This window comes from Lonchura striata, chromosome 9 (genome assembly GCF_050655825.1).
Source record: "Lonchura striata isolate lonStrDom1 chromosome 9, ASM5065582v1, whole genome shotgun sequence".
In the NCBI taxonomy this organism is placed as follows: Eukaryota; Metazoa; Chordata; class Aves; order Passeriformes; family Estrildidae; genus Lonchura; species Lonchura striata.
Genome location: NC_140711.1, coordinates 9,131,613 through 9,156,733, shown reverse-complemented (window position 1 = coordinate 9,156,733; position 25,121 = coordinate 9,131,613). Strand labels below are relative to the sequence as shown.

At 38.5% G+C, this 25,121-nt stretch overlaps 1 protein-coding gene across 39 annotated transcripts in view; it reads right to left on the bottom strand.

Annotated features, from left to right (window-relative positions):
• Positions 1-25,121, bottom strand: part of LOC146766630 (uncharacterized) — a 250,204-nt gene that overhangs the window by 163,957 nt on the left and 61,126 nt on the right. For 30 of the 39 annotated variants that reach the window (XR_014957185.1, XR_014957178.1, XR_014957180.1 and 27 more), the window contains one exon: positions 147-25,121. Coding sequence is in view for 4 of the 39 variants with exons in the window: in XM_085587117.1 (XP_085443243.1) it covers positions 6,171-6,442 (272 nt within the window). In the remaining 35 variants the exon portion in view is untranslated. The remainder of the gene's footprint in view (positions 1-146) is intronic. The other 9 variants (XM_085587127.1, XM_085587126.1, XM_085587115.1 and 6 more) reach the window with 6 other exon arrangements.

The following is a 25,121-nucleotide window of genomic DNA, read 5'->3' as shown; positions in this document are numbered from 1 at the left end:
CTGATTAGGTAGTGACAAAATACACAGCTGAGGATCTGCCCACATTCTGTTTTCTCTGCTTCTGTACATGAAAATGTCAATGCTCCCTATGCATATGTTCCTCTACAGCAGCTATGCAACAGTAGCTAATAACAAACATTGCTTACCCAAAGCAGTCCTGCTCTGCCATGAGTGGATCCCCAAATTCTTGCCATGCTGACTGTCCTGCAGGCAGTGCCCTGAGCTGTGCAGCTGAGGAGGTCTCAGCTACGTCCCACTGAATATTAAGCACTCATAATGCTCTGCTTCAGTCACTTGGACAGCTTTAATTCCTCCCCACAATCTTTGGTGCAAACAGATATCTCTTCTACCTTCTGCTGTCTCCAGGGAAGGATCCTATTGCACAGTTTTTAGCTCAAGCTTTCTTCCTTGGATAAACTAAATCTTTACGTTGCCTCCCTGCTGCCCACTGAGTGAGTTACACAATTCCCACACACAGCAGAGCTCTTTCTGGCTCTCAGCATTCTGAGAACTTTCTAATAACACCAACCAACAAAAGCATTATTACAAGACTTCAGATTGAACCCTAGAAGGAATAGAGCTGAAAAAAAAAAGTAATCCCTTGCTTCTGAGCCTCACTATGGCTATCCTAAAGAGCCATGTCAATCACAAGGAGACAAGAATGATGGCTGAACTCACTGCTGTCCTTAGCCAACAACATCAGGTACTTTTTACTGGTGTGCATGGCTGCTTAGATAAAGGAACATGTAGGAATTTGCATCCTGCATTGCCACTGCTTTCTGTGGAGGTACTTTTCTGGAGAAGGGAGTTGCCTCTATGTGTGTTAAAACATCATTGCTGTGTCTGCACAAAGTTTCTCTGATTCTATATGTTAGTGAAGGAAGTTCTGGGGAGGAGAAAAAGCATAAAGAGCTGGCTCCAAAGATGTTACACTCATTTGAGAAAGGATACTGGGATACAGGGGTATTATTAAGTATTGGAGAAGAATATTTTAATGCCTTTCCTTTACCTGCAGTGCCATATTTGCTGAGCGGATCAGAGCACTGGAACACTGATCACTTACAGCAGTTGCCTGTGCACCATGTTACAGTATTCAGCTAAATTAAGCTTCACTACAGCATTAGGTATTTTTGCAGCCCTAGGTTTCATCCAATTTTACAGTTGGGTTGAATGAGGCACAAGTAGGTCAAGAAAATTTTCTAAAGTCACAGACTAAATATATTATTTACTTATAAAATCAGAAATCCAGGACACTAGTACTTTCAGTTCTCTTGCATGAACAACTAAGACTTACTCAAAATATTTCAAAATAGAATGAGATTATGCAAAAAAAATACCCTGTGATTAGTGAACAAGTGTTTCTATATTAAAAATAGCTATGCTAAAAAACACTACTGTTACTGTGTCTATTTGCTGCCTTTCCTACTTATGTTCACGAGTAACATACACATAAGAAACATATGCAACAAAAGCTAGCAGCAGTTCAAAACTTATATTTTAAGTTTTAGTTGTGGTCAGTTATGTGGTTTTCACACTCTCTTATTACCCAGCCAACAGGTAGTAACATATGCTAACATACTGTTTGCACCTGAAGAGTGAAATTCCTAATCACATGTGGGCAAATATATTATTTTCATGCATGTGTTTGGAATGAAATCTTTGTGAAAGAAGAATCAGAAATATTAAGAGATTATGAGGTAAATTTAAAATTCTAGGAGGTTAACATAAGCATTCAAATTGTAAAGAGATTTTCCCAAACATTCAGGCTTGGATAATCAGAGTGGGATTAATTTACATGAAATAATTTTTTCTAGAAAAAGGCAGGAATAGGAAAAGCAAAGTACTCTGGAGAACATCAGAGGGAACTCACAGAGGATTCAGAGAGATAATGAAGCAGACCAAAGAGGAAAGAAGTTCTTCTATTGCTTAATTCCATAATCTAGTTTAATCCTACTGAATGCTACTTACTCCAAAGAAACTGTAATCAAATCTGGTCTCCATCACCTACTTGCTAGGCTATAAATGTTAAAATCAACCACTCTTACAATAATTTCAATACTTTCCAGCCCTTACAAATAGTCACTGCTGGCTGACAGCATGAGCCACCACTTGCCTTGTTCCCCAGCTTATTTACATGGGCTCCCCCATCTGTACTTCTCTTCCAGACTTTGAAGTGACTCTTTGTGGAAGTACTTTAAAGGAGAAAGTTCTGAAGGGTACCATAAATATGGAGATGAGATGGGAAGAATTTGCCATGTGTCAGAACAGGTTCATTTCCTGTCATTTTTCAAGGAATGGGACTCCTGAAGGCAAGGACAATATCATGTCTGTATGAACGCTTAGATCCTTACTTTATTAAAAAATAAAGAAAATAAAATGTTATATGCAAACATGACCTATCAAAAAGAATGCCACACATGAGGACAATTCACAGAACACTCATAAGCCTCTCACCTTCTCTGGCATCTCTATAACTTTTACACTAATTAAAGTAAAATTTTAATTCCACACATTAAATAGAGTGATAGGTAGAATAAGAGAGCTGAGCTGATGTCCCTGGCCTATGAAAGTTTTGTATTGCTCTCATTTAAGTTCTTGCTCAGGACCACCCTCCATGGAACTGCAGTGTCTTTCTGGTCACAGGTGCCTTTTCCTTGTCATGGTTTGCCAGGGCTCCCTTGGGTCACTTGGCTGGCTGCCTGCAGCTCCTGTTTGCTGATTCCATGTTTGCCAATTCCATGTTTGCCAATTCCAGTGTTACTCTGAAACTCCCTAACTGGCACACACAGTCACTGTCCAAAAGCTCTAATTAGCAGCCACAATATCCACAGGAAAGAGAAAGGAAGTATCTTCTGTTGCTTGTTTAGATATCTTGTTTCATATACAGGATTTGTCTTCAGGAAAACTTGTGATGCCTGACCTTGATACATATGGAAAATTCTGCCTGGGCATTCTGCCAGACATTTTGTTTGATATCTATATTTTCTCCCCTTGGCCATCTTCTTGTATTTTTTTCCCCCTTCTGGATCCTTGCCTTTTTCATAACTTCTTTAGGACTCATTATCTTTACCCAAACACATTGGCATTACATATCTTTCCAGTCAGGGAAATTTAAATGCTGGTCCTAAGAATATTCTGTGAAAAGCAGAGAAGAAATTTCAGAACCGTCTTAACTGAGAAATTTAAATTTCACTGACTTTCAATTGGACACCTATGACATAGTTGTTGACTCTCAGAGACTGTGACAATAATGTTTTTTATACTTACAGTTATGAAAGTACATATGCCCACATTTTGTATAATATCAAATTTGACTCTTAAGGCATATTTTTTCAATATTTTAACAAAAATTCCTACAGTATGTAAAAAGAAAGATATGATCTCCCTGATCCTTTACCATTTTCCCTTGAGAATTATGTTTAACCTTAGGAAACTTGCATGGTTTTAACATATGTTTCTTGTTTTTATCAACTTACAGAATAATTACTGCATTTATCGCCATTTAAACATTGTGATCATATCTATCTTATATTGGTTGGTCCTAGCTTATCCTTAACTGTATGAGTTATACTAATATCAATAACCTGTGGTACTGGTAGTTTTCTGTATAAGTGACCAAAGAGACATATGAAGTACAAGGAAAAAAAAATCACAAATTAACAAACCAGGACCTTGAACTGTGAGGAACTGGGAAATATCTGTCATCATCTTGCTAACATTTTTGTGTTGATGTGCTGAAGGTACCGTTTTATGCATCCCTAAGTCTGCCAAAAGGCAGACAGCATCCAAAGGAAGGCTGGAGGGAAAAAAGAGAGGGGCAGACAAACAGATTCTTAACCAGATTTGAAAGTTTGGCAGGAAAAAGTTTTTGTCATTTCTGTTCTGCAATTTAGTTTGTCTAGGCAATTATATTAACAGAAATGCTACCTACTGAAGATCTTGTGGATAAGCCAAAAAACATTTAATTATTTTCAAAGAAAAAGGCGGTGACGAAATACTTTGCATCAAGCTCTAGTCCAAAAACCTTCCCAATCCCATCTGCAGGGAAATAAATTCTATCCAAGGTGACTTTGAACTCTGTCTGAGGACAGGGCATGCACACACCCACCATAGGTGCTCAGTCATTAGGAGAAACTGTAACTTCCCAAGCTTTACACATGGTTGTTGGATTTCAAGCAAGGTGGAATGAAGATTTACTCTTGAAAAAGGAGGAAGTCTGCCTGAAGCTAAAGCAAATTAATATTGTTGACCTTGGCCCTGACTCTGCTCCTGTCTAAGTTAACAGAAATACTCCTGTTAATTCCACTGAGATCTGCATCAAGCCTCCTGCTGAAGTAAAATGGAAAGCTTTACTTCAGAGAACTTTCAGGCAATGCAGGAAGGTGTACTGAGGTACAACCTGATGTTCTAATATTGAAGATTTATTTTCTCAACTAGGTTGGGTGTTTATTGGTAAGAAAACTTGCATATGCATCCCAAAAAGACACTGAAATCTAGGGTTAGCTAGAAACTTCATGAGAAATCTTTTTTTGCTCTAGTGAAATTTAAAGGTGTAGACTCTACTGCCATATTTCTGCTTTATTTATTTAAACCACAGAAGGTTTTCTTGAGCCACTGTACATAGAGGAACAGTCAGAACTGTGGTCATCTAGTGTCACTATTTAAAGTGAATTTAATTTTTCAAAGTAGCATTTACAGCATTTACCTTGCAGATTTTCATGTTAATAAAAAATAACAATCCCTGCATGTTTAAAAATCTTGCTGATGGACTTCAAATTATTATATATATTATTTAATATTTACTCATGTTGCCTGCTAAAAACTGGGTGTTTTTATCATGCTCAAGATTAATCCTGTAAAGGACCTTCTGCTTAGTGTGCTTTTGTAAGAGGGACAAGCAGGACTCTGAACCCTTTTTTAATCTTAAGAATGATAAGTGTAAAGTTGTCTTGTGTCTGTGGTCTGAGTGGAGGAAATGACCAATTGTGTGTAAAAATAAATCATCTCCCTTAGAAAGGCAGAAACAGTGCCAAACACTGAAGGTTCCCGAGGGAATGGGTTCTTCAGCTTGTATATCTTGATTATCTAGTAACCCAAGGCACAAAGTACAGCTATGGTCAGGGAGTTTAGAAAGAAAAAAACAAAATTCTTATTCAATTTTCAGCAGATTTGACTTCCTGTCTTCGGAGTATGTGGCTTATAAATTTAATTAGATCACCTGAGTGGTTCACATTAACACAATTCCCTCCATGGTGGGGATATCATTTTAGGGATGTCATATTTCAAAGAAAGCAACTGTTTATTTCACTGCCATATTCAAAACAGGGAACATATATTTCCATGGAAATTTTTTATTAAGGGCTAGTATTGATGCCAGTATTAGGAAATATTAATTGATGGAAAGCTATTAAGACACCCAACACAGAAAGAGTCGCTACAACTTGTGTAAGGAGGAACTCAATTCCAGTGAGCCTTGTTTTCCCCCACAACAGAAAAAGCTGAAAATTTTCCCAACGCTGCATGGTTGCAGTGACCTCAGTTTGTGTCTCTGTCCACTTCAAAGCCTTGACAACAGGTGACCAGAGTTATGAAATTTTTTTTCTTTCCAAAATAAAAAATAAAAAAGAAAGCATACAAAAATGAGAAATTCTGTATCTGATTAGTATTAGAAACTTATGACTGAAAAGTGAGTATGCAACAGCTGAGAACACATCATAACCAAAAGCTAGTTCTTGGAAGCTAGAAAATGCAATATTAAAGCCAAAAGTTCAATGTTAATTCTGCCCCAGCTGCTTTGTACATTAAAATATATCATGTGGTTTGAGTTATTTTACATTTCAATATTTATTTACATTATAAGGAAAACATTAATTAATATTTCTCACAATCTGACACACATACATGTGGAAGCAACATATTTTATTTCTGACTTAGAGTTTCAATCTTACTAAGATCTAATAAGTCCAGTTTGGAGCAATTTGATTTAATAATGTTAGTCCTGTATACATTTGATATTAGCTGGTGGAAATTTAGTAGTGGCTCAACCTGACAGAGTGAACACTTTTGGGGCTGTTTTGAAAGTCTTCACTCTGAGTAATACTTTAACAGAAAAAGGCCAGGTGGTTCAAATGGGATAATAATGAAGATGGGAGAAGTGAAGTGACCGGTACCTTGTTTTCTGTGTCCCTGTGTCCTCTGCCTCCTTCAGTTCAGCCCCGTGGTGCCTCCAGCATCCTCCTGGCCCCACAGCAGTCCCGGGAGCCAGAGGAGCTCCGGGGCTGCGGCTCTGCTGCCAGCTGGGTGCTGAGTCCTGCGGGGGCACACAGAGCACGGAGAGGCTGAGCTCCCCCGGGCACTGCCTGGAGCCTCCTCCTGCTCCCCAGGAACTGCTTCCCATGGGATTGGAAGGTATAATCCTCATCCTCCTCCTTGTCTGTTGCATTGGCTGAATGTGGCTTTACAGGTCAGAAATCTGTGCAGAAGACAGGTGAACTCAATAGTTTACACTCGTTAATTTAGGAATAGTTCTTGTTGGAAAACCATCCTAAAAATGATCTAATTAAAAAAATACATATATGAAAGACAATGTCTGTATTATATATATATTTTTTCATGGTATTTTAAATGGGTAGTGTCATACACCACACATTTATAAGAAAATTACATTTTCAAAAGTACTGTACAATCTGTGTCAGTAAAGTATTTCACCTACCAGAGAAGATAAAAAGCACATTGCTTTATCCTAAGTCATCTGCTATTTTTCTAACCCATATGACAAACAAACAAACAAGAAGTTTGAAACACTCATGGCTTCATTCAGCTTGTAACTTTTAAGAAGATTCTGAAGGTCAAGAGTTAAATAGATGGATTTGTAATTTCTATTTTGGTCTGGTTTTAATTTGGGTAATCCTTCCATTAAATATAGCTATTTATGACATTTGTTAAAAGCCTATGCTGCTAATTTAGCTTAAAAAAAATCTAATGGAGTTGTATTGGAACTTTTCCATAAAATTAATGTTCCAGACTTAATGGATGTCTAAGGTATCGTTATTAACGGGAATATTCCATAAACTAAAATCAGAGTCTTTGAATTGGTGATCTGATACAGTTAGATCGGAACTTATTGAATGCTGGACTGATGCCAAAGTACCCAGGAATTCAATTTAAACACCTTATGGAGGTTAATGCTTTTATGGTATTTACTTTAATTAGTGTTTTATTAAATGCTCAATTTCACTCACATACTTGGGCAGGAGCAGTGGGCAGCCTGTGGGTAAAGCAGGAATGACAGAGGTAAGATCACTTTCCTCTCTCTACATCTGTCAGAAATACCAGTCTTTTCCATGATTTCTAGGGTTATATTGCTTTTGGCTCTATTACCACATTGCTGAAAATGTCATATAAACTCATAGTGAGTATCGCAGGCTACACCATGGCCAAGCAAAAATACATCACACACCACAGGCCTCTTCACTGAGTTTTGCCTAAAGATTCACTTCTATCAGTCCACACTCCTTGCTAGTGCAAATATGGACTATAACTATCCAAAATTCATGAGGTGCTTGGCTTGCATACTTTACCTTCCATTCCATGTTGAATTTAAAATACCCATTTTATCTGGTTAATAACATTATGTGTTTTTATCCCATGAGGAAGGAATGGATTGCCACTGAAGTTAACTCCTACCATAAAAGAGGTTACTCTTTTTCTTTGGGGCTGGTCCTAGGCCAAGAAAATCTGATTTTGTCCCTGCTGACTGCAATAGGCTTAGAAACAATTCCTCACTCCTTGTTTTATCAATAGCAAAAGTACTGGAGTAAAAAATAAAATTTAAAAAATGTACAGAATTTATTTGTATTGCCATTTACAAAGCAATCAGGAAGAAAAATAAATTGTTGGGCTATGAGAAATTCTGTAATTTCCCATGGTACATATGGGGTGACTGTATTTACCATACTCTTTAGACTCATGTCTGATCCATATGCAAAAAATGAACTCCATGAATGTTTAACCTTCAAACTGATATATCAGCTTTACAAGGCCACCATAATTAGTTTTTTAATGTGAAAAACATACAAAGTATTTCTGTTATTTCTTCCCCTGTGGAGTGGAATTTAATTTAAGATGCATCTACTTGTACCCAGTGACAATAATGATTCCAATAAGAACCAAAGTCAAATTTTGTACGCAGAGAGAATTCAATGGCTGATATTCTCTCATGCCATGGCTCCCTGGGGCTCATAAAAGAGGTGTACCCTTGTATGGAAAGCAAAGTCTGAGCTGTCAAATATCACCTAACATAGAGAGGTGCCATTATATTCTATTGTCTTCTGCAGTGCCCTGGAACTCATAAGAACTTCCAGCAAAACTTTGCAAACAGGGAGGCAGATGTTTTTTGCTTGATTCTCTTTTCAGGTTCTTGTGACCAGCCTAGACCATGTGCACACACCTGCACACTCCAATAAATCCAAGAGAGAAGAGAGGAACATCATTTCAATCCTTGTTCTCATCACTGGCACACCAAACTCAGCCACATGCAAGTGTGGACCTCACCATGTGGACCTCATCACATTTTGTATGCACTGGACACTTTTCATGAGGGAAGCTGCTGAGTGACCTTCCAGCATTCCTGCTATTCCATAGCAACAGCAAAAGATGGAAGAAATGAAGAAATATAAGCTCCCTGATATTTACAATGCAATTCTGAAACACAAGGATAGGCACAGGGGCAATAAAACTGAGTAGTTAATGAAGTCAAGATAAAGTTCACACTCTACTTTATCCCCTAGAAAATTATTCATGTGCTAGACTCCACAGATACTCTGGAATTAAATTTTGTCTTCACAAATAAGTTTTCTAGTCTTGATCAAAACATTAACTGTGCTGTACTCCATACATCAAAGAATTAAGGCCATACCTTTTGGAGAGGAACTGGAATGGCTACTTCATTCATGGCTATGAAGTGACTACTTACTGAGAAAATATTGTAAAAATATTTAGATGCCTATCTGATTTTACCAAGAGACACCCACACACACTAAAAATTAAATAAAAGAAAAATTAAAGGGATACAAAACTTAGAAAGGATGCATCTACAAATTAAAAGCAAGAGAAAAGATGGAAGATTTTACAAATAAAGGCATCAAGAAATCTGAACAGCACTTTTTACCTAAAAAACCAAACATTAAAAAATAGTATAATAGATAAGTAATGAGATCAGAAGAGTAGAATAGATTATTAGGAATAGAACGTAATGAAAAAAAGGATAAAATAATTTATATAGAGGAACTTTTACACAAAGCAGGACTTCTTTTATCTGAAAGGCTGTAAAATTAATTTGGTACTCCCAAAAAAACCTCAACCAACTAACCAAAGAAACCCCGACACACTGAAATAAACCTCATCTGCAATTACACGCCAGAAGAAGAACCTTCCAGTAACTGGTTTTTTTTCAGACCAATTTTATTTTCCAAGATCTGAGCACAGTGAGTCAGAAACATTTCTAAGTCACTGGGAGCAGCTTCAGGCTCAGACCATTTGAGCAGGAGTGCAGTACATAATTCTGGAAGGAAAATGGCTAAGAAAATATGTTAATAGTGAAAGAAACTAATCTGGATCAGATTTTTGGCTGCTGAAAATTAGCTTCTGGAATCACATTGAAGTCTTATTTCTTGACTGGCTCTCTGGGGACCTCAGAAGGTAAATGTATTATCCTGTGCTTGAGCTGAGAAAGAGTGCAGTAGTTCCCAGGAAATGTATTTGGAGGGGATGGAAGCAGGAGAATGGATTGGGCATGCATTCACCCGAGTGTTTTGGGATGTGTCTGCACCTGTGCCCCAGGGTGTCCCTGCTGCCCTACCCCAGAGAGCTCCAGCTGTCCTTAAAGAGGGACAGCAGAGCAGCAGTGCTGGCTCAGCTCTGCAGCTCGTGCTGCCCATGGCCACAGCCTGCTCCCAGCCCGTGCTGAGTGCTGTCATGCTGAGCCATAAATGGTGTGAGCACAAGCAAGAATGGCTATGAGGGAAAGCAGAAAATTCTGGGGTAAAAATCAGGCTCCTGCACCACCTGCCTCCTATAAACAACACCTATGTGTAAGGTACCTTTCCTTCAGTCATTCCTGCTGGTAACTTTTAGATGCCTGAACAGCTCCCAGCCCAAGATTTGACTAGAAGGATGTCAAGTACAATTTTCCTCTAAGGTCCATCTGGCTGCAAGAGACCTACAGCATGGTTTCCACAGCAGGAGTTAATCCCAAAAATTCCTAAGTGACCCAAAGATCTGAGGATATTTTCTCCATTCAATATTTAAAAATACTGTAACATTTACATTTTAGTCATCATGTTCTCTAGCCCAGTGCTCTTAGAAGACAGAAAGATGCCTTTTAGCCACACACAGGACCTTCTATAAATAAACAGCAATGTGACAGCTCTGTGCCAGGATGCAGAAATACTGCATTTAAGAAGCAGGATACTGCATATAGCAGGCAATTGCCACATCAGGGCCTTTTATTTCAATGAGAACTGTCCTTGCTTGAAATACCTCAGCTTTTACGGGACAGAGCAGCAGCTAAGTGCTTAGGCAAGACTGTAATGTTTTCTTCTAGACACTGGCTGAGTGCCAAATGCTCTTATGGCAGAGAGCAGTAGTTTAGTGTGGTGTGTTTCTATATATTGACCCAAAGACCAGTTGGTCTGCTCCAGCCATAACTTGGACACTATTACATCCTTCCTCCTCTGTGAAAATTGGGAAGTATATAAAATTCTTACCAGGCTGAAGAAGTAGATTAATGTCCTTGCTAGGTTTCCTCAACCAGCACGAACAGATGAGATGAGAACCAACAGTCCAGATGAGCTTGGTCCAGCTCAGGGGCTCACTAGAAGGGCTTGAAGCAAGCATGGAAAGGCCTGGATGTCAGCAGGTGTCCCAGATGCCATTGATACTGCTTGTGGCATGGCTGAGGAGCACCAGGGCAACAGAGAAAATGGCAATAAGGTGTCTCATGCCTGTATGGCCCCCCTTGCAGGAAGGGCACAGGAATGTAACCGAGCAGGCATTGCAGGTATCAGCTCAGGACATGAATGACACACAGCGAGGCAGGACAGAGCTCAAAGAGGAGTGTTAATAACACCCCTGCTGCCCTGTGGCTCTGCAGGGCTGGCACCCCACGCCCCAACTCTTGGCTTCTTGGGTAGATGATGTTTAAAACATTTAGCCCCCTAAAGCACACAAACATCCACGACCTGCCCTCTTGTAGGTTTTGTTATTAGCAATGGTGATTTGGCCCTGGGCAGGGTATATTAAAGCAGCCCTTGCAATCTGGATGCCAGGGAACAACAGAGACTGAAAAATCTTCCTCCAGTTAGACTAAATGTATCTAATCCTATAATAGCTGGCATGAGGTGTTTGGCAGACGTCCCAGAGTGAAGGACAGAGCTGATCAATATTAAACATCCACAAGAAAGTGAAGCAAGCCAGAAAGAAAAAGTATAGGAGGTAGCCCTTATTTTGAGAAAAGAGAGAGTGCTCAAGCTAAGGGAAGCAGAGTTTCTACATGGACTAACTCAGTTAAATGAATTTTTTTTCATTTGGATGGTAAGACTTTTGAACATGATTAACTATAAGCACAGATTTCTACCTGTCTTAGGTCTCTCTGGAGTACAGCCTTTGCCAAAGCTCTTCTAATTCCACAGCTCAAATATGACATTCTTTTTAAAAAAAACAGGTCCACAGATATTCTTTTAGTAAGGCTACTGTATAGATTTTCTTCTGTATCCTTTGTGCAAAAGAGAAGGGAAAAAAAAAAAAAGAAGGTAGAAACCTTCCCCATAGAACTTTAAAACTTGATAAAGGAAGGAAAGTAAAATGAATCCATTTAAAAAAATACATCAACTTAGCTTATACCAAAAATGTGAATCTTTTCAAATGCTTCTTGAAGAATTCAATTTACAATAGGATCATTTCTTAATTCATTCACACAAGGAAACAATATGGTCCATACCATTCTAAATCCCCAGGACTGTTTATGACGTCTGTCACAATTAAATTCATCTGTGCTTTGAATTTATTCAAATTCGTTACTCTCTATTCCTTAGACTTTTGAGCCTTTCATTCAAGCAAGCCAATTCAGAACTGGTCTGCAGGTCCAATGCTAGAATTGCTTTGGCATGGAACAGCTTCAGACTATACTCTCCATACAAGAGCTAAAAAGAGAGTGAATATATATAAATACTCTATCAGTGCTACAAAGTTGGCTTGTGGATCTCTTAATGTTCCACCTTTCTACTCTTTATTTTATATGCCCTTAATTTAAACTAGAATCTGAGGTTTTCTTATATGCTTCTAATCCCACTCTTTCTAGTGTTTTGGATGCCAGACTCACATATTTCAGATGTGTACCTTGCATGCAAAAGAAAGAATATTCAAATAACATTTCAGAATGTCAGCCAAGCATATTTCCCTTCAAACTCATCAGCTCATGCTGTTTCTTTTGTACTCTTCATGACTAAAACGTACTCCACTCCTTTTGAGCTTTTCAAAGAGTGACTGGAAAACCTGGAGTCTTGTGAGGACAGGAATGAGAGGCAAACCTGCAGTCACAGCCCCTGAATAAAACAGGAGATTTCTACCCTTCAGCAGAATGGGACCAGTATTTCAAGTGAAGTTTTTCTTGACCAACATGGACAAAACAGTGGATGGAGGTGATTCAGGAGTCCTGATGTGAGAAATGGGACACCTCTCCACATTAGCTTTCACCAGCAGGAACTGACAATTAACTGTTCAGCACATCAGCAAGGGCAGTGGTTTTGTGATGCTCATCTCCAGCTGTTGTTACAAGGAACAATCTCACCATTTCCTCCCCATAAATGTTTTTCCAAGTTTTTACATAATACCTTTGACTTCCCTGCTCACACTTGCCCAGTAAAGGGAACCAAATGAGAAGGCATAACCCAGACAACAGACAAATTTTTATGTGCCTGTTCTCTGTAAACATAATCCTGTTTCTATTCACTCCACTTGAGCTAAAATCCCTTCTAGGGGTAATGACACTCTGTCCCTAATCATACAACTCCTGTGTTGAGGTAAGCTTCAGCAGGAGCCTTAAAAACCCTCTCCCATCTACTAAGAAGGTCACTTTATAGGAGAGAAAGGTTCTGTACTTACCAGTAACAAGTAAAAGACACATATCTAGCTTTTCTGTGTCCTTCCTATCTCTACTTAATTTTATTATAGCAGGGAAAATGTAGAAACCAATCAATAAACCCTTTAATCACACAGGAATGAAGGGAGACAAGCGAATGTAAATTAATAGATGCTGTACAATTCCAAAGAAAATTTAAGGAACCTAGGTGGAATCCTGATAAATTTTGTTGCTTTATATCTTGGTGAATAATAGCTCTGGGAACAAAATTCCAGCAAGATTTGTCAGTTAGTCAAAATGGATGTTTATAATTATGAAACAAAGTAAGTTTTAATTTGATTGTCTCAAAATAGAAAACAGACAATAAATACAAACTTGCATGGGAGATACTGGAGACAGAAAATAAATTATGATTGTTTACAGAGATTCTAAAGAAAGCAGAGTATTTTAACATATGCTCATTTTCACAACTTAAGAGGCAAGAGATTTTTATTGACATTACCTGTAGGAATAATAGATGGGATGTTGGACACTTTAATCAAAGACTATTCTAATCCCCACATTCTTGTTTCACCTGAACGGGCAAAATTCATAGCCTGATATAATTGCATTCCTAGTGCTAGTTGATGAAATAACTGTATAAATACCAATTGAATTTCAGAATTTAAAACAAAACAATTAACACTACCTAGAGACACCTTAAATAGCAGGAATCTATCCTGCTACTCCAAGATTTTTTTTTCCTGTTCCAGTGATAACACAGTTAATCAATTTGCTCTCTTAGGTTCCATGGCATCCTATTCACCCATGGAGCACTATCACAATTCAGAGATAAATGGTCTGTGACCTCTGTAAAACAAAACATCTGCTCTGTCACTTCAACAGTCCCTCATTGTGTGGCACATCTAATACTGACTGCAGATAGCACCTGGACAGCCTATTTATTCTACACCATTCCCATTACTTGCCTGAGTCCTTAAGGCTTCTGAATATCTAAGAAAGATCCTCTAGCTCTCTTGGAGCATCTCTAGCTTCCAGCTGTGGCTGTTGTCATCAGTACTGAAGGTTTGTCTCACTGTTAAGGGCCACTTCAGAAGCTGAACTTCCAGGTCCCAGCAAACAGCTTAAGCAGGACAAGGTACACCCAGTCTCCTGAGCTCTTAGATACCTCTTAGAATGGATGAGTCTTTCTGTGGAAGTCAACAAGAACCTTAAAACTTGCTATGAATATAGAAGAACTTGATGAAGGTGTGGCTATGGGATTTCCTAGCTCTTTTCACATCTGTTCTCTCAAAGTAAGGTGGACTGTAGGTTCAAAAAGCACAAGGTAAGTATACTAAGTAAGTATAGTTGGTAGGATTTGGGAACCAGAACATGGAGAATGCCTGTGGGAAATTCACACCCCAAACCTGATATGACACCTTTGAACATAAGAGGTGTAAAGTCACAATGTGCTGGGATCACCAGTCAGTTTTCAGCCTCCTGGGATATTAATTGCAATCAAGGGGTCAAAAGCAGCTTGATTGCTCTTGTAGGGCTGATAAGGGACCAGCAACCTGTTCTTCCCAGAGAGCTCCAGTTTTTATCAATCTGTCTCTTTAGCATTAAGCAGTTCCCCTAGGAACAGTTTTAACCGGTTGTGCCATTACACCATGGCTTAGGTAGTAAAGAATTTTAGGCAGGAAAGAGAAATTTGTGCATTTCTTGAGGAACTCATAGTAATTAACAACAAAAACTTCAGAAACTGTATGGCAGAAGATTTAAGCTGCTTAGGCAAATTCCCCATTGGAAATTTAAATTTCATTGTTCTTAAATCTGAAAACTTTTGGCAAACTCTGTCAGGCTCTCAAACTTTGTGATGAACAGCAGGATGATCCATGCTTCATTTATCCTCTTGTCTCCATTCTCATGAATACTCATCATAGGAAAAAATATATGCAATGGTAATGTCATATGCAAAACAAAAAACTTTTGCAAACAGAAGGAGAACCCTACTCTTCAGAAAAGTGCTTTCAAGTAATGAAATCAGTAGAGATTACTATTTTAATCTCACAAAGGAACACAAAAATGGATTTATGCTTCTCCCTGCCATGTATCAGGGAGAATATCAGGCTGTTTTCTCCCCAGTAAAGCTCTCTTGAGACCCTAATCATTCTTGCAGAAAACATTGTTTTTCATGTGCTTACCTAGGAACCTCTCTTCCACCTGTATTCCTGATATTGCACAGATTCCAGCTCCTGGAGCTGAAAGGCAAAATTCCCTCCATTCCTGAGGGACCACTGACTGCAGCCCCATTAGCCACTCTCTGTGGAAATATCTGCAGATGCCTTGGAGCACTTCAGAGCTGCATTTGGCAGCAGCACTTGAGGGTCTTCACACACTTCTGGAAAGCAATTTCTACAATCACAAAGCCTTGCACTTTGCAGTGTCTCTCCGCAGCCTTAATAAACTACTTCAGCTCCCAGGAGAGCTGGGTAGATTATTGTAGAAAAGGTGGAACCTGATCTCAGCTGATTACCAGGATGCTGCCCACTGGGTCGTTCTGGCCATTTTAATTCCCATTAAGGAGGTTGTGTGGTTTCTCAGAAATCAAATTTATTGCATTAGGTGATATACATGGAACATTCTTACAGCTATGTTATCAGGAGAATCTCAACTACATATTGCCCTTGAGAACTTGCAACTAGTTATTTCTGAGATGTATTGTTTGAGTCAGCTGCTGATAATTAATTATTTAATTTACATCAGAGAAAAATGTGCAGCATGTGTCAGCTATGCACTAAATATACCTTTTAGGATGTTTTGTTAATAAGATCATTTTTTCTTCTTAACACAGCTGATCATGATAGATGGATTGATGGCATATTTTTGGACCTATCAATATTAGGACCCCTTAGGAATTCTGCTAAGTTTTTCCACTAATGTCTGAGCACATCAATCTATCTCATTTCTTGGGCTTCAATATGTTAATAAATGGAAGAAGTTGCTGGTTTACTCTGAATCCCTCCTCCATGGTAGAGCCACTTTTTGTTCCTCCTTCTTTCCCAACAAAACATGAATGTAGGTTTTGCTTGTTTGCCATTTTAAGCTGAGCTACAAGACTCGGGCAGCGTCTTTGGAGGGGGAATAGCTAATTCTTAAAAGAGAGAGAGAAAGATGGAAAAGAGGAATATGCAAGAGTAAAGGAGGGAGGACTCTGCTTTTCAAATGAGTGCACCCTTGTGTGAAAGTGAAGTTACCAGCTTGTATGTGTTCTTAGATATATAAATAGCTAAATAAAATAAAAACTTAATTGTTCAAATACCAAACATAATTTGGGCATAATTTATTTGTAGCATGTGATTAGAGACATTGAAGAATGAACTAATAGGTTCTGAATTTCTGATTAAAATCTTAGCTTATTAACCAAGAACAGAAATCAGAAAAGAACCATATTTAACACATCTGTAAATCAGGATGACACATGCAATCATTGAATCCATTCCAGTTCATTAAATGCCAGCTTGGCTCCAGCTATTCTGTGTACTTATTGCTTATTTACTCTCTGATCTAATGAAATTTCTTTCCCTGTCTAAAGCCTGGAGTGGTCAAACCACAGCAACTCATCCCGATTTTGAACAAAGTCCAAAATTATTATTGATCAAAGGGTTCTTAGAATACTTAATAATCTTCAATAATTAAACAACAGAGCCACATTATTTTCCAGTGTATTACTTTGATGGATAAATCAAATTAAAAAACCCAAGGTGAAAGACTAGCTCTTAGGCTAAATGTTACTGCATGATCACACCATTTATTTTAAAAAAGGTCTTTCATATTAGTCACCCTTCGTTCTGCAAACTCAGAAGCATCTGCTGTCCTACTCAGATGTGTCAAGCTATCTGAAGCAGTAAGATAACAACTATATTTAGGCACTTTAAAAATTATTGAAAATTAATGGAAGTTACTATATTTCTTATGTTTTGTAAATACTTGTTCCAGAATAAAGAGACTTGTAGTTTATCCTACTTTAAACTAGTTTTTTGAAGAGGATTAGAAGGAGATGAAACTGTATTAATTGCATCCTCTACAGTTTTATCTGAGTATTTATAATTGTTTTGGTCTGTGGTTAACAGACAAAATATGCTATATTTTGGATCACAATGAAGAAGCATAACTCAGTCCAAGTTAACCTTTAATGAATCAGATCCTTAATATAGTTCACACAAATAAATAGAATTAAATTGATTTATACCTTGTAAGAATCTGACCAGAGGCTCTGAAATGGCAATTCTGCATCAGCACAGGTAAACGCACAGGGGTATGAAATACCCACCTAAGGAGAAAGGGATAATGATTTCAATCTGCAAGAACAAGTCTCCAGCAAAGCTGTTTTTGCAGTATTAGTTTCATGTTTCCTTCTCACTGCAGGTTGTGCACTGATTATATGTTTCTTTCCAAATATTGACTGAACTGCTGGAATTTGGTCAGATGCTTGATGTATTTGCTGGTCCAGCAAAATGAGTTGAATATGATCAACACAGAATTCTCTTTTGCTTTACATTTTCATTGCTCGAAGGTCTTTCAACTAGAAAGGTGGCTTGTCATCTATTTAGCTTTGATTTCTTTTCTTTAGGGTTGGATTGACATTTTTTTCTGCCTGACTGGAAAAGGATGCATCGAGGCATATTTCTGAAATCAGAGGATATGTGCATTACAGTAAAGCAGTAAGTACATAGCCTGCAAGAACATTCCAGGTGCAGAATAAAGAGCACAGTGGGAAGCAGCTATAAGCGGATCTTATAGGATCATTTCTTTTCCTACACCATTCTGTGTCAGAAATTGTTCTCCTGGCAGTTTGTCAGAGGGCATGTTAGGATGATGTGTTCTCAAAAGAACCTAGAAAAATAAACGGTCTGCTTCACAACAATTTTATTTGGCAGATGTAATTTAAAATATTTGTGTGTGAGAGGCTTGGTCTAAGGACAAGAAAGAAATGATATCAATGTGCCTGGCAGACAACACTTCTCTGTTTCTTCTATTTTTTTTTCTTTCTTTTCTTTTCTTCCTTTTTAAAAAAATATATATATTACAAACAAGAATCCATACCACAAAAATTAACTTTGATTTTCTCAAGGACATACTGCATTATGCACAATGCATGCATGAATCCAGACATGTCCCCAAAGCCAGAAGACATTGCCAGGAGCATTCTTAGCTTTTCGCTTTTGGCTTTTCTATGAGTAGGACATAGTAGGAGATCCAATTCACATGCAAGGAAAATGTAGTTCTACAGTACCTGAGACTAAACCAAGAGTCAGCCCTGTTCACAGCAAACTGTGCTTATTGTTTTTTTGCCAGATGGATGAAACTCATTTTTTGGAAGTCTCCAGAAATAAAGAAAAATGCTCAATTAGTCATTGTGGTTTAGCCCTACTTGATGAGTAAGCACCACATGGCCACTCAGTCCCCACCCCCTTCCCCACAGCAGGATGGGGGAAAGAATCAAAGAGCAAAAGCAGTAAGGTCTTTGCAACCCCATTATGCATGAAACCAAATTAGGTAAGGTGTTTACAGAGGTTGTGGCATCCATTTTAGGAAAGTAAAATAATGGCCAATTCAGGAAACACTATTTCGGACAAATGCTGTTGAGCAAATGAAATTACAATATCTTAGCAGCTAAGGACAATTACCAAGTATTATGTTTTATTCATGCAATTTACTGATGCCTTTGACCAGTCTGACATTATGAAGATTGAGTCAGTCAGAATTTATAGACAACAAGCAGAGTCAATGACAACTTGCCTCGTTAAGAAGAAATGTTGGATCACTAAAGAAATATGTTTAGTCATTTGCCTGTCATATCCTGGTTTTAAAAAATGCTCTGAGCTGATTTCTCCTCCTGAGTGAATGGGCTTGACATTTATTGTCACTGTCTTCCACCTCTGGCTTGAATTGGTGGCATGATGGAAATTCCAGGTACTGTGCTTTGGTGTGGGGCCAGGATGATTTTAAGGATGTGGAAGCAGGTGCAAGCACACAGACTGAGGTCTGAACTAAAGCATCACACCCTGATAGAGTGATTCACTGAAACTCAACGATTGAAATTAAATACCCTAGTGAGTTTCCTTATACCCATTATTATAGAAGGGCTTTCAGGTCAAGAAAGCAATCAGGGATTCAGATATTTTACATATAAAGAGGTCAGAGAAATGCCATCATGCCTTGAATATATTTGGGGATGTTTCATAGGACCCATTCTAAATCAACACACAGATGTCAGAACAATTTTGTTTTATAGAATACCTTATCCATAAGAACTTTAAAAAACAGGATCATCTCCTCTCACTCATTTAATACCTTCCTAACTCCCTAAGATGTGGGGGATTTGGTGCCAGGAGAGAATTTTATGACATCACAAGTTATTCGATCATATCAGTTCAGTGTATGGCTTATATTGGAAAACATTACAGATGGCATGCAGGGAAAAAAAAAAAATGTTGCCAACACAAGCATCTCCAGATCTTGAGATAAGATAAATCTATAAACAAGAGATAATAGGTCAAATATACTGACTACAAATAAAGTAAGCTTCTGCAGAGTAATAACAACCATACCATAGCTGTCTGTGTCATGTCTTGTATCAGAACACCTCATCTGATAAATTTGTCTGTACATTTTAGCTCCAGCTAAATTTGGAGATAAAGAAAACAAATGATACATGAGGGCCATACAACAGCATGTCTTGTCTACCCACGTGGGAGGCTTTTTATAGAATCAGGCTTCATTTTCCTTCACTACTGTAATAAATGACATTTAAAGGCATATCCAGCATATAACTAATATAGAATAGATTTGTTTCTGTATATATGCATATATGTGTGCTTATATGTAATGAACTATAATAATCAAGCATATATCTGTACACAGGGTATTTTAATGGCTAAGAAACCCTGTTGTAGTCAAGAGTTAGTTTAGCTATGTGGATAATTTTAATAGACATATTACTTTAGAACAAGACTTTACCATCTGTTCTGCCCTCTAATTACAAATGCAACAGGAATATAATTCACAATTGCATCATTAAAAAGACATAAGGAATTTAATCTATGTCTCTGATCCCCTTTAATGTAGTTTGTGTCTGTTGTGTTTTCCTTCTGCTTTGTAAACCCCTGAACCAAGGAAAACTTTTTCTCTTAAATTCCCTCTATTTGCATTTGTTCCATAAAAGGCATTACTCATATGAGTAAGGTTACTGAACATATGTGGAATGCATCTGAACACAAATACCTGCCTGTTGCCTATAAGCTATTCTTACATATACACTTAAGAAAATGATAAACAATCCCTCTAGGTGTCTGGCCCTATGGACAAAGTGCTGTCAGACATCACAAACCCAGAGAAATTGCATTTTTAAACCTGACCCAGCTTCCATATACTCTAATAAAAATGTCCTTAACTGTTTCAAGAGAATTAATTGTTTCAAGAGAATGAAAGTGAAAACAAGAGAGAAAGTGCAAAATAAGGAGATACAATACAGGTATGGCAACTCAAAATAAACATGCAAAGTGTACTTTATACAGCATATTCAATGGAAAAAGTCAAAAATATCAAGTACACAATACAGGGAATTCTAAAGATAATGGTGCTACAGCAACTCACCCACATCATAAATTCAGTGTTCTTATTATGGTCCTTTGAAAATATATATATTAATTTGATAAGGAAGAGATGTAACAAAGAAGTTAGAGCAGAGAAAACAGGGCAATACAAGGTCTGTAAGTTACAGCCTGTACAGATCCCCTAAATTGCAGTTTGAATTTCAGAAGAGCATTTACAAATTTTGAGACCAAACTTCAGTAGATAAGTTCTAGAAATGTTGGTTTATTTTTCCCTTCAAAGTCAGTCTTGAATATTCCACTGGGAGAGAGTATCAAGCTGTGTTCCCTTACTTTTTCACTCTTTTATCTGTTTTTCATTCCTTTACACAGCAGCAAGGCCCATCCAGCAGGGAATAGTTTCAATTGCTTGTGCACCATCTTGTATACTTGTGGGGAAAAAGTCATTCTTTTCTTTGTCAAAATTAATAATTAATTTTATGAAAGGGTATTAATCCAGGTCTATTCCTTTTAAGAATATTTCTTAAGTAGTAAGATGATCTGTCTTAAGCTTCTGCATTTATTCTATGGAGTTTCAGTTTTCTTCCTTAACGTTTTACTGATAATTTATCCATGAGAAACAACCTAAATAAGCATTTTATATCAATATTCAATTTATAACAGTGTGGAGGATCTTCCTTAACTATACATTTGCAGTCAAACTAGTTTGGACCATATGCAACTTTATAGGACATTAAAACCGACGTTCCTGATAAAATTTTAAAAGGAACTGAAATACACAGTGTACAGATCTGTTTCCAAAATTTGACTGTTTAATTAGATGCCTAAAATTAAAGCCAAATAAAGTATTGAGAGCAATATCCATAGTTTTCCTACGGATAGTAGTTTATGGCATGCAATAGCACAGAGGTAAAGAACAGAATATTTCTACATGTCTCTGGTGAAAGTTTTAAAGTTTTGTGCTAAAATGCTTCAATGCAGTCAGAGAAAAAGAAAAGGGGAAAAAAAGGAAAAAAAAAAAAACCAAAACAAAAGCACACCTAGATTAAACAAAAGCTTAGACATTACAGGAAAGCCAAAATGCCAGCAGGTGTTCCTCCTCACTTTGTACTCTGGCCCAGGAAAATAAACTACCACACTGCATGGAGAAAGTGTGAGTCACTGAACGTTGTAAATTTTCCTAATGCATCACAGCTACAGAAACACCTGTGCTAAACACAGTAACATTGTGCTAATCCTCTGTGAATATTTCAGCAGCCCTGCAGTGTTTTCTTTCCTCAGCAGCATGCTGGGGTGGTCAGTGTGTTCCCTTCTCCTCCTCTCCGCACGCCTCCAGCGCTCCCGGTTTGAACTCAGCTGGGGCCTGGGGCCAGCAGCGTCCCCAGGCATGGTGGCCAGCCCCAAACATCCTTCCTGGGGAGCACGAGGCCACCACGAGCACTTTGCTGCTTCTGCTTCAGCCCAGCCAGGCACAGGGGTATCAACACTGTCTGCTGGCACCATTTTCTGTTGCTCTTTTCTTTCACTATGTAAGAAAAGATGCCACAGCTTGCCTGGGTGGCAGTCCCGTCCTTTAAAATGGCTGCATGTTCAAAACTATTTTCATGCCATCCCTTGTGCTGAAAATGGCCAAAGCAGGTGGAGGATAATCCCATCCAACATGGTTCAAGTGTACCAAGTGAGTCACAGGGAAAATCCAGGTTAAAGCACAGGGACAGCGCGTCACTACCCCTCCTGCAGAGCAGCCATCCTGCACAGTGCTGCCTCACCCCCACCTGCCGTGTCCCTCTGCCATGGGGTCCCCCAGGTGTGCCCACTGCCTCTGGGCCACGCCAGGGGCTGCCCCATGGCGGAGGGAGGAGGGCTTGAGGAATCCCAAAGACCTGCTGAGCTCCTGAACCCACAGATTTCCCTTCACCCACAGAAATGGGGTGACGGTCAACCTCATCTGTGTGTCACCATTCCTGCCAGGGAAAGCTGAGGGGAAAAGCCCGCCCTGTGCAAGCCCAGGAGGGAGGAGACAGCCCTTTGGGGCTCCACAGCTTCCCCAGCCCATCTACCATCAACTCTTTTCTATTTGATATTGAGCACAGGTTGGCAATGCCATAAAAGGTCATTTAAACCTCACAGTCAGGATTTAAGCAAATTGCTAGTACTGGAGATTAGGCCAGGCTTTGGAGGACAAAGGCACAGCTTTGTCCCATTTGTGGGGACACAGGCTGCACCAGACCCACGCAAAAACCATGGTTCATCCCAGGGCAGTAAACGATGGAGGCTGAGAATCCTCACATCCCAGTGCATCTTAGGGAGGTAGAAATTAAAAGGATACCCAGATCAAGGACTGTGATGCTGCTGTTTGGATTACATGCAGCTAAGGTGCAGTTTATTGCACTGCTGATGGGCTGAGAGGCAGCCAGAGAGCCAAAAGTAGCTTTCCTGTAGCTCACAAACATCACAATTTACATGGCAGCGCTCTTCTAAAGTCAGGCTTTTCATCAGAGATCACTATGGTTTTCATCAATGAAAAAATAATAAAAAAAACCTCAAAAATCTCCAAAAGTTCAGCACTTGCAGAACTGGTTGCCCCTCACTCTTATTCAGGTTTAATTAAAGACCATGAGCACAACTGTCTTGTCTCCCTTCCTGGAGCTTCTGGGTTTCTTTTTCCACCTTGCACTGTTCCCTCACAACACAAACAAGAAATCTGACCTGCAAGGGCACAGCTCAAATATATCATGAACACTAACTTAGGAATTTTTGAGTTAAAATTTTAAAAAGTGCCACAATCTAGTATCCATGTTCTTCATATTTTTTTTTCAGTTAATTTCCTAATAAACACTTGGAAGGCATTAATGCAATTAATGATACCAAGAGAAAAATTCCAGTTGAAAAGAATATTCCATGCTGAAAACTGTTTTCCCTTTGGCAAACTTGATAAATTTTGATTTATAATGACCTCTGTATAGATAATAAATGGTAGTTTTTGCCCATGAACTGAGAGGGAGAGGTCAAGAGCTACCAAATGTAAGACTAAATGAATGAGTCACGAATGTCCCATTTACAATTGTCAAGTGTGTACATTCCACTTCTTCATTAATAAGTTGTCTGTAAGATAGGAGAGTATAATAAGAAAGTAAATCCTACCTAAATAGTTAAGTATACTACTTCACACAGAAATCTTTATTTCTGTGGTGAAAATTGTCCTGTTGTTTTCTGTAAAATACACTTTCCATAAACCCCCACTTGACAGGTCTTGACTATATAAGGCAGATGACACAAGCAAGGAACGTGGATGTGATTCCATGGCAGCATTTTCAGAGTTGTCTGTAGAAGTTTGAGCTTACCTGCATTGCGTTCCAGTGTCTGCAGCCACTCTGAGCTCACCACAGACACTTGGGGATGGATTGAGGGTTGTAACACTGGTCTTGTCACCTTGTCACCTTGTCACTGAAGTAAGAGTATCCCACCTTCCACCAAATCTGACAATTTAGAACCCCTACAAGTGCACTGATCTCATTTTCCCAGTCAATAGACACAAACTGACTCCTCCTGTCATGTTCTGACAGACACAAAAAGCAGCTACAATGCCAGGAGTGGATTCTGATTAAAAAAGTAATTCTTTTCTCTTCCATTGTAACTCTTAACAAGGCAAAGTGAACCTTTTAAAATATGTTAATATGTGCCATAAATTAGGAAAAAATCAATTTTAACCTCTACCACGGTTGATATTTTAGTGGATTTACAAGGCTCCATGATGTTACTCCTGAGAATTCTTTATTCCAAGTGGAATTCAACTATGTCCCAAAACCAGAGATGAAATCTGGTTTATCACCCATAGGTGTTTAATAATTCTGCTTCATTGTCTGCTTTCTATTCTTATCATGTCAACAGCACGAAAAATTACTTGCTAATGGCAAAACCAGTTGAGAATTCAACTTTCTGCTGTCATCACTGGCTTGATTTATCTTCTATCATCTCAGAGAAATCACCAGTTAAAATCCACATTTTTGTCCTTATCTTCAGTCTATTCAGGTGCATGAAATAAGTCTTGCAGGCAGTTTTCTCACTGGAGATTGAGTTAATCAGCTCCTCAGAAAACCATTGCCTGTGTAGAAACACCCCTGGTCTGTATGCAGCTCTAGAAAAAGGCCGGGTCGTAGAGTTATATTTTACTTGATCAAGATTTTCGAATTCCACAAGAATTTGGTGCAGTTTTATGAGTGGACACATGCAAGTGTTGATTGAGGAAATGCTGAAATTCTTCTGATTCTGAATGTTTCCAATGCTTCAGAAGCTGTTTTGAAAAAACAATCCATATTCAAAGACTTCTTTCAAAGGGCTCAGCTTCAGAATTAGATTCTTAGATTCATGTTTCAGAATCTTAC